Source organism: Urocitellus parryii, chromosome 9 (assembly GCF_045843805.1).
Source record: "Urocitellus parryii isolate mUroPar1 chromosome 9, mUroPar1.hap1, whole genome shotgun sequence".
Lineage (NCBI taxonomy): Eukaryota > Metazoa > Chordata > Mammalia > Rodentia > Sciuridae > Urocitellus > Urocitellus parryii.
Window position 1 is genome coordinate 119,440,597 of NC_135539.1, and position 10,378 is coordinate 119,450,974.

Consider the following 10,378-nt stretch of genomic DNA (forward strand, 5'->3'; position numbering starts at 1 on the left):
CCCAGCCCCATCCAGATCTTACCTTAATATCCAGATGTCAGATATTCCCGCCAAGAATTGGGTCGCAGAGAGCGAGCGCGGAAGGTGGCGGCCAGAGGTACCGGCCAGTTCCCACGTCTCTCGCAGAGGGTCCCCCTGTTAATTCAGATGAATAAATCAACTGTTGGATGAAAATTATTATCTCCCCGTCTCTCTGTCCCTCTCTCTCCAAAGAACTGACCCGGAATCCCTCACCTCTGACCCTCAGCTCCCTCCACCTGTCTTTTATTTTCTGTTTATGCTTTCAAATCGGAAAGCGGAGGAGGAAGGAATGAGCAGAGGGCACAGACAGAGGCGGGCTAGCGCTGGGACGCACGCTTCCGAGGCTCTGTTCCGCCCTTCCAGCCTCTCAATAATCAGAGGAGGTGTTAATGGAGGACTCGGCGGTAACTGAACCTCATAAAGCCGAGAGCATCTTGAGACCTGGGCGCAGCCGGGGCTGGAGTGGGGGGCTGAAGTACCGCAGCGGGCCCTGGACTTCCGGCCCTCCAGCCAGCCTTTGCTTTCCTGGAGCTGGTACCCAAAAGATGCTGCCGCCAGCTGGTGCCTGCATAGACGGTGAATGGGCGGTAACTCCTGCGGGAAACAGGGCTAAACCATTGATCATTCACCCACCGCATCCCCGCCTTCCCCTCCCAATCTTTCCTTGACTCTCCACGCTCCTAAGCTGGACATCATTAACCGAACATGTTGAAGAGTATTTTGAGCTCGAGGGCGGTGTTAGTGACCCGGCCAACCCAGGGGCCCCGGGCCTCTCTCCAGCTCTAGCCCCTAATAGGGGGCGGGGTAGCGATTAATCTTCCGGGAGAAAATAAAAAAGGCACTTAAACCCCAGCAGACGAATATTTGCAGGGACGCAGCCAGACACCGGACGGGGCGGGGGGCCATGTTACCTGGTCTCAGGTTCCCGAGGGGCTGTGTCGCCCCGGGCGCAGTCAGGCCGCTGGAAAGTGGAGGGAGAGTCGCGAAGCTAGGCCTCCGGTCAATTCTTTACCCACTCCCCCACCAGGTGCGCCCCTCACAGCCGGGGATGGGGAGGCGCGGGATATTACTAGGCTCCAGCGCCAGTGGGGAAGGGGGTGTGAGCAGTGAGATTGGCAGCTCTAGGATGCTGGTCGGGATGATGGTGCCGCCCTTCCTACCCGCCTTCCCTACCCGCCTTCCCCCCTCCCTGGGTGCCATCACAGCTCTTTGGCTGTGCGTGGGCCATGGGCGCGAAGGGCCGGGGGATCGGGTGTGCTTCCTAGAAGCTAGCAAAAAACTGCGTGGGATTGGGGGCGACACGTGGGGCGGTGTAGGGATGGAAGCCAGCCAGCCCCGTAAGCTTTGCCAAACAGTTTAGACGCGTTAAGGGACAGAGCATGAAGCGCGAATCCGAGCCCCCTTTCCATTCCAAATCCCGAAATGTCTGGCTCAGAGCACCCGGGGCAGAGCCACTTTTTTACCCGAACACTTGTCTTCACTAACTAGTCTTGCTAGCCAATCAGTCCCACCAGGTTACCTTTTAGTCTTCCCCGCCCCCGACTTTTTTCTTCCATCCTCGCCTCCTCAGCTCTTTCTTTCAGGATGCCCTTATCTCGGTCAGGTCAGTTCGCAGCCAGGAGCGGCCAAGACTCTGGGTTTCAGCTTCTAAGTTAGTCAAGGAGGTCATGGAATGGATGAATGGCGACACCCACCAGAAAAGGAAAACACTCTAGTCCTCTCAACTCATTTATGCCCAAAGCACTGTTTTTAAAACTCTTTGGGGGTCAGAAACTGGTTTAGGTACTTTACAATTATGTGGATTCACACACACAGGTACACACACACACACACTTAAGTGCACACCAAGGCTTACACTTCAGAATACAAATGGGGTGGGAGGATGTGGTAGTTACAGATGCTCCAAATGCCTCTAGAAACCATAATTCCTGACTTAACATTCTCTTTTACAACATAATTCCAAGAAGGAGAGCCCTAAGACTGTTTCCTGTCATCAGCCCAACCTCAAAACTGTTTGGGAGAGAAGGGTCAACACAGCACCCACATGGGCACATATCAAGGCATCCGGAAGTCCAGGGTGTACTGGACATTGTAGGGCCAACACAGTCTCTGCCTAAAGATAGTTGTAGGTTCTTCCACAACCTTTTTTTTTTTTTTTAAATCAGGTTCTACAGATGTGATCAGAAAGTTCACCATCCCACAACACCTATATACACACACTTAAGTATCTGTTTTTTTTCCCCCCTGAAGGGAGAGAATAGTTTTGGCATCCAGGAGTACCTCTTAATTGTTGCAAGGTAGAGAAAAATAGCACTCTGTTTTAAATTCTCTACGGTGACAGATGTCAATCCACAAACTCAAGCCCTTGCTGGAATGCAGAGAAGATGAAGTAGCAGTTACAGACAAGAAAGGAGATAGAGGTTCTTTCTCCTCTGGCCACCAACTGTGTGGTCTCAAAGTGCTCAAAGGAAATCAGCATACCAAAAGTCATTCATTTTGAAGATAGAGAGCCTCCTTCTCTAACCTTATGTGGAGAATCAAATCTAAGCTCCACTAGGTTCTCATGGTAGAACTGTGTATGTGGAACAGACTTTAAGAAATCCTTTGGAGAAGCAGCATTTCACTGAAACAAAGACCTGAACCGGGCCCAGAGAGCATATTGGGTTTTCAGGGCCTGATCTGTTCCACCACACCCTGAATTTTATTAGCATAAAAGCCCCCTCTTATTCCCTTTGAATAATCTGTGGGGACAGTGCAGCTTCCAAAGTGTGAAGAGTGCACATCACCATTCACTTGCCAGAAGAACTGCCCAGGACAGGGCCCTTTTCCAGTTAAGGGAAGAAGTACAGCATCAGAAATCTGTTCCCACCCCTACTCAGGAAACCCCTACTTCTCCATTCTTTGGTGTTAGAAACAATGTGGAAATCAATCCCTTTGATTTATTATACCCTGGGGGGAAGGGGGAGAAGTCTCCAGAAACCTTGGAAGTGACCAGCACCAGAGTTTATTTAAATGGGGAAGTCTCTATTTCTTGGCATCCACATGTGTTTGTATATACACACCTAATAAGAAACCTGAATTTTTACTTTACAATGTGTGAATACAATATAGCTTACAGCTCTTGCAGTGAGGCCTATTTATGTGGCCATATTGTGTTTAATGTGGGGGCACCCGCCCTGCTACCACCCCTGATGTGTGGTTCACATGCATCTCTCCAGAACCACTGCAAACTTCAGACCCTTGGACAAGATGCAGGAAAGAGAAAGACTATCCCTTCCTGACCCCACTCCCTGACCCATCAGCAACTTTGCTATCTTGCCAGCAAGTTTGAAATTCTGCCAGGAAGAATTGCCAAGGTCCCACATAAGGGTCCTTGGTGATTTCTGATTTTTTCTTGGGCCACTTCCTTTTTTCAAGGAGTGCTCTGGGAGGAAGAAAGAACTGTTTGTGGGAAGGGGGCATCCTAGGAGTTACTTCCACCTACCAAGAGGCTTTCTCAAAACACTGCCCTATGTATTAGGGCTCTTTTAAAAAGAACTACTTCCTTTCCTCCTTTCCTAGTTCTCTAGAAAGATGGCCTTTAAAAACTCAGTTTCCTTCTGTTCTTCCCTTTGGGGCTACTGAAGAAAGCACCATCCATCCTACAACCAGAAAAAAAGCCTTGTTAATTCTCCAAATCTGGCAGAAAAGGGGGGAAATATCTGGTTGTTTTCTAACCTAAGAATGGAAAGGAAATTGGCTCCCAGAAATCCTTCTGCCTTTCTGGAAAGAGTAACTATCTTCACAATCACAATGCTGATCACCTTCTACTCCCTTCTGCAACATAATTTGAGGAGAGGACAAAACAGGCCAAAATCACCAAACTTCTGTATCCAAGGAAGTTACTGACCTCTCACGTGGCCCATGGTTGTTTGGGGTGCCATGGTTAAGGCATCAGCAGAACCAGGGCATGAAAAATGCCACAATATATGGAGGCAATTTAATATTAGACATTAAAAAAACAGAGAGCCATAATTAAGAGAAACATTGAAATCACTAGGCTTCTTTTCACATGTTGTACAGTTAGGAAAGGCTTTTATTTTGAATTGAGTATAGAAGGTACCAGGGCCCTCTGCTTCGAAACTGAAAGCCCTTGGGGCCACAGGCCAGCCTGAGGTAGACCCCTGAGGTGTTCAAGAACCTTTCAGATTCAGTGTAAGGCTCAATGAAGGTCAGTTATGAGCAAAGCCAGCCTTCCTAGTAGGCAGCAGCCTCATTTTACTGAATGAATTCCATTAGGCAGAAAAGGGTCTCTTGGGGGCTGCTATCCTCATGGAGAAGCTGAGATGGTGTGAAAAGAACAGTCCCTGGGAGCACCTACTCAGCTTGGAGACTGACACTTCACAGGGACATCACCACAGTGAACAGAATGAATGCAGCTAATAATACAGTCTAAGATAAATTTGCCTGAGAAGTATCAAAAGAGATGGAGGAGGAAAGGATGGGGGAGGGAAGAAAGAATGGTCTAAGTGTGGCATCTTCAGCGGCCTGACCCCCAAGTCACAATGATTTAAAGTTTTCATTGAAGGAACAGATGGAAGATGAGAGCATTTCTTAATGCAGGATGGCACTTCTTGGGCACTCATATGCTGCACAACATAACATTATATCAATCTCCTTATAGCTCCAGATATAAATAAAATGAAGGATGCACTGTTCTATTTGCCAGCAACCCCCCTTGGATAGTAACACTGATGAGAAAACAGTAGGAGAACCAAGGCTAAGAAAAATCAAGAGCTACTCATGTGACCCAATTGCTACTTTTATTTAATAGAACAGTCATTATTTTATTTCTTCAACATATGTGTCTGATAATGAAGCAAAAAGAAAGGAAAATAGTTATCAATGTGCCACTTCAGAAACACACAACATTTGTTAGCTTTTTCTTTTATTGATGTTCTTTTAATATATGTATTGAAGATTAGATTAGAGCACAAATACTTAACAGCACAGAGAGCAATCCTGGATTAAGGCTTCATTTCTTAAAAATTACAAGTTCAATTAGACAATGGAGATACAACTGTTGTCAAACATAAAAATATGAATTGAATTTCTTCTTTTTAGATGGATCTTTAACATTGACTTGACCATATGGACACTGAAAAAGAAATAATACATAGCATTATTGAGTTATCTAATAATCATCTTGAAAAAACACACTTCTTGTGGTGAAAAAAAGACTGCTAATAACATTATATAGATCATTTGGTCTATCACGTTTTGCAAACTAAGAGGAAAATAATGGCAACCTCAGGCAAATGGTCCTAATTAGGTCCAAGAACCATTTCCTAAATGCATCCTTCCAACCTTAAGCATTTTACTGTCAAAAATCCACTCTTGGAAAATACTGAAGTCCTCAATTTACTCGAAACTCTTATGCATTTGATTAGAAACAGCTAATGGCATAGGTAGGAGCATACATAAAAGTGAAGGGTGAAATTTTTAATACCGGCTATGATTAATACCTGCATTTAATGTCTATAATTTTCAAGTAGGTTAGTTAAAGGAAATAACACCTTCTTGCAACAAAACATACAAAGTGTTCTGTATACAGATGTTAAGTTTATAATCTTAACTCTATAACAATTTACCTTAATGATGTGCCTTTTGATAGTTCAAAAAAAAAAAATCCTGGTTTTCTTTAATCAAAATAGGGCAGTAGTAGTTAGTTCATCTTAATCAGTATAAATAGAAATATATCTATTGACATAAATATATTAGGAAATGAAAAGCAGGGTAATCTAACTTCACAGACTATTTGAAGCACAGACTGGGGGGGTGGGAACAAAGACAAAAGGAAGCAGGAAGGACAAAAGGGAAGGATGCAGGGGAAGAGAAGGATACGAAAGGAAGGGAAGGGAGGGCAAGGAAGAAAGAAATCTTTACTATTTTAAGTAAACCCACCTCTCAATGCTGGGCAAATTTCTATTTATTCAGCTAATAATAAAAGAAAAGCTTTGTGGGATCTAGTTTGCAACATTCTTGATTTCTCTTCTTGTCTCTTTGTACCTGCCCAGTAAACATAACTTATTTGAAACCTCATGAAAAGTTTCCTTGTAATAAAGAGCTCCCATGAATATCAAGTCATAGCATTTGAGGGAACTGATACTTGTAGTGAAAGGTTACAAAATTCCATTAACTTTAAAGGTCCTATGTTGGTACTAAGGACTTCATTGTCCTTGGCTAAAGTAGCTTGTGAAAAGTGCACTCCAGGTTTATTTAGCTTTTTTATTTGACTTGTTGTTCAAATAATAGGTATTTACGAAGCACCAAAAACTGCTGCTGTAAGGCGAGAATTGTTACTCACGTGTCTACAGGCGGAGCCACAGCAGGAACCTCTCTGCAAGTGGGCTATCCTAGTGAGCACCGTGTAGCCAGTAGCTGGGTCCACATAGTTAAGCTGGCCAGTCTGAAGAGCAATAAAACAAAACAATTCATTAATCTCTATGTTCATCATATCTCAACATAACTTCTACTTCTAAAACACTGCAAAAACGATTTCAAAAACAATATTAAACTTCTCAGCAATGTTAGCGGCATTTGCAATTAAAGACTGAATGCATTCTGACATTATATACAATCTAACTTTATGTGACTAAAGGAGAAAATATACAATTTGAGAAAAATGAGAAGCTGATGGGAAAACAAGACCTCCTCTATACTCAATAACAATGTAGCCACTGCTCTGATATTTTTCATTCAGTTTCTAGGTAACACACATAATAACAGGTGATTTAAATGATTTTAAGAGCTTAAGAGGCTGAAAATGAACTTTCACTCAGAAGTTGCAATTGCAATTTTAGAACTTAAAATATGTGAATCATGATTTAAACTTACAGAAAAGGTGCTAATCAAAACCAGCATTCCTTATAGAAAAGTATTGCCTTTCCTATTATTGAATGCTTTTCTTTACTTTCATGATGTGTTACCCTATCATACATTTTACACTATTTTCCCTTTTTTTTTCCTGGAGTGTTATTCTATTTTTTAAGTGAAAAAGTATTGTTTTAACATATTAACACTCACTGCTTTCACAAGTTTGATCAAAGTCTACTTTTAGTAGACTACTTCACATGTCAAGGAAACATTCTCTACCTACATTCAAACATAGTAAAACAAATGAATAAAAGCATCTCAATTACTTTCTGTGAAGGTAAAAGTAAATTACAACTTCATGGATTGGGTCATATAGGTGACACTACTTAGCTTTGAGATTTTGTAGGGTATATTCCCCATGAGGTTTTTATATAAACCTCTTACGATGTAGTAAGTCACTGAATCACTCCTGTATAGAAACTTTTCATTAAAATACACATGAAACCAGCCTATCTTCAGACATACATTTTTGTAAGGAGTCACAAACTACTTCTTTAGTTGTTCACTATCTTATTTAATGGCTGGATATTTTATTCTGGTTGAGGTTTTAACCAACTAAATTTTGTGAATAGAGTGTGTAGCAAAAGGACAAGTTCATTCTAAGACATTCCAGTAAAGCTAGACCAGGGCCACAGAAATCCAGCAAGGCACAAGGCTGGTTTCAGGGGCCTTCCACATCCTCTGGGACCAGAAGAAGATTACATGAAGCCAGGAACACTAAACACAACTATTGAATGACCAATTGTCAGGACCTCAATTCCTTATTTACAAAGCCCTATTTGGAAACTTGAAAAAAAGAAAAAAATACTAAGAACTTTGTAGCAGTCTTCTTTTTACTTTTCATAGCTTCTGGGTGTATTCTGAGGGCAATTATCTGGCAACTTGGAAACATAAAGGGTTGCTTCTGCACATGCGCTGGCTGCCTTCCTTTCCACATTGATTGAGCACCTCTGAGCTCCTTAGTTGCCCATACACACTTAATTTGTCCTTCATAAAGGAGGCTTACATCATGGTGGCAACAAAGATTCAGCAAGAGGGTTGACAGTCTGATTGGAGACCAAGGTGATCAGTGATGCACATCAGCACTGAGAGAAAGGTAAGAGAGCATCCTGCCTGAGGCATAGAAGGACCATTGTGAGCTAGCTCTGATTTGTTGAAAAACAAAATTGTCACTGGGTTTACTAACGGTTTCCTGGATTGTCATTTTACCTGATACTGACACTGATGAAACAACTGTGGATTCCCTGAGCGAGAAAAAGCTCTTTTCTTTCCTCATGCTGACTGAACCTGTCTTTATATGCTGCTGGTGTTTGCTCTAAAGAGAATGAAACTTATGGCTATATCACCATATTTATGTGTGAAGTGTGGGAACAAATCACACATGCTGTTTTAAAAAGTATAAACAAGAATAATCAAAAGCTGTCAGTCATTTCAGCATGAATCTTTATTCAGTTTCAATACTTGAATGGGTCAGTGGATTCTCAAGGCCTACAAATTGTCATTTTAAAAAATCAATTTTAGTCAAGCTCCAAGATTTTCTTTTTTACCCCTCTAGCTCTGGTCATACCTTATAACACTAGTCCTATTAAGTACTGGACATGGATGCATACACACACATGAGCCTGCAGTTAATTTCATATCACTTTTCTATCATTGTTATAGAAATGTTTCTCTTTTTATCCCATCCTTTCTTTTGTAAAGGAAATACAAAGGTAAATGTGCTATCTTCTAACTTATGCAGTCTGAAAAGTTACAAGGGAAAGCTGCTGGTATGCTCAGTGAGAGAGAGCCTTGCACGTGCAAGGCCCAAGGTTCTATCCCCAGCACAGCTGGTGGTGGAGGAAAGGGAGAGCCACTCAGTTCGGATATTGGTAGTAAGAAGCAATCATTAAAACTACAAAATAGAAGCAAATGTAGTTCAAGAGTGTTTAGGAAGAATGTAATCACCTGATGAGAGGAAAAAGAACAGAGGAAGGTAGCAAAAATTGTCTTATTTCTCATTATTAAAATCACTGGAAACAGAAAACTGTTCAAGGGAGAATACAGATACATCATATTTCTATAACACAGCAAATTTTTCCTATGATTTCAATTATTTCATTTCCATCAATGCCTTAACACCCCCCCTCCCCTCACGCACACGGACGCGGGCGCACAGACACACACTCGGTGGTGGGTCCCACTCTGCGCCCCGAGTTTAGCTAGGATGTTAACCAGAAAATGAGTCAAGCTCTCCCTCAAAATATGCAGTAAACGCTTTGTCCAGAACGCCGGATTTCCAACGAAATGGTGCAGGTTGGGGACCGAGGCCGGAGACCCAGCAGCCGGCGTTCGCAGCGGCTCTCCAGGGTGGGGCGACCTCAGGGCGGGAGAGGCCGCGCGCGCAGGCGCGACGACCGGGCGGGACCGGGCGGGGTCTCACCGCGCAGGCGGCGGCGTGCAGCTCCGCGATCTGCTGCTCCGCTGCGGTTAACTCTTCGCTTGCCGACAGCTTTGCTGCTCCATCGGGCCCACCTTGCGAGCCGGGCGTGGACCCGCCGTGGTCTCCCTCTGCCGAGGCCAGCGTGAGGCCCAGACGCTGTCGGAACCCTGTGCCGACCCAGAGAGGGACTGGTGGCCGGGCGGTGTGGGCTGGCCTGCGGAGCGCGGCGCCCGCCCACGCCCGGACCTGACTGGCCGCCTTGGCCGCCATGGCCGCCGCTGGCCTTTGGGAGGCGGAGCGCCCTGCCCGCGCCCGGCAGGGAGGCGAGCGCAAGCCTGATGCCGGGCGCCGGCCGCGCGCAGCCACCCCGGAAAGAAGGGCGGGGGCGCGGGCCTGGAGCCGTGCCAGGCCGCCCCCGAGGTACCTAGGTGGACTCCCGAGGCTGCTAATGTGGCGCCAAGGAAATGCAGAGGCGCCGAGAAGTGCGGCCCCGCCTCTGCACCTACATTAAAATCATGTTTCTTCCTGAGAGGAGGGTGGGCAGCTTTCTCATGTCAGATTAGACTAGACTGAGCACAGCCGCTCAACTGTTGAAATCCCAGAAGCTGAGGTCTGTTGCCACCTTGGGCTGATCTGGAAAAGGCCGTGTTTACGGGCACTGTGGGTGGGAATAAAGTTTAAGCAGAATCTTGGTTCTTTGGCCCCACCCTACAATGAAAACCAAAAGTAAAATCTGCGTGCTGAATAAGAAAAGGTGCTGTTTTTGTGTTGTGAAGTATTTACAAAGTCCAAACTAAAATTACATTTCGTCTCTGAGCTGAAAGTTATCCTGATACTCCCCCAAAAAATTGATTTTGAGAAAATTAGCACAAGCTCGGGAGGTAATTTCAGGTGTTAGAATTAAATTAGCACCATCCCATTCCCAACCTCTAGCCTAGGTTTCAAGAGAAGGCCAGATTGAAGAGTAGCAATTTTGTGTGTGTGTGTGCTCTTCAATGTGAAGATCTGAGAGCTGGAATG

General features: G+C 44.5%; 1 protein-coding gene across 1 annotated transcript; it reads right to left on the reverse strand.

Moving 5' to 3' along the window:
• Positions 1–4,809: 4,809 nt before the first annotated feature.
• On the reverse strand, positions 4,810–10,079 carry C9H1orf53 (chromosome 9 C1orf53 homolog). Its single transcript, XM_026401492.2, has 3 exons — positions 9,359–10,079; positions 6,368–6,469; positions 4,810–5,158 (listed from the first exon to the last, which is right to left on the reverse strand). Exons 1-3 carry the CDS (start codon positions 9,626–9,628, stop codon positions 5,087–5,089), a joined length of 444 nt encoding a protein of 147 aa, XP_026257277.1. The 5' UTR covers positions 9,629–10,079; the 3' UTR covers positions 4,810–5,086.
• Between the last annotated feature and the right edge of the window lie 299 nt (positions 10,080–10,378).

Bases quoted from the DNA above. Each gene is read 5' to 3' on its own strand.
- C9H1orf53 (XM_026401492.2), bottom strand. From the start codon at position 9,628: ATGGCGGCCAAGGCGGCCAGTCAGGTCCGGGCGTGGGCGGGCGCCGCG. The intron at 6,470-9,358 runs GTGAGACCCCGC...ATTGCTCTTCAG, and splicing joins TGCACGCCGCCGCCTGCGCG to ACTGGCCAGCTTAACTATGT. The intron at 5,159-6,367 runs GTGAGTAACAAT...TTTCTTTTTCAG, and splicing joins GTGGCTCCGCCTGTAGACAC to TGTCCATATGGTCAAGTCAA.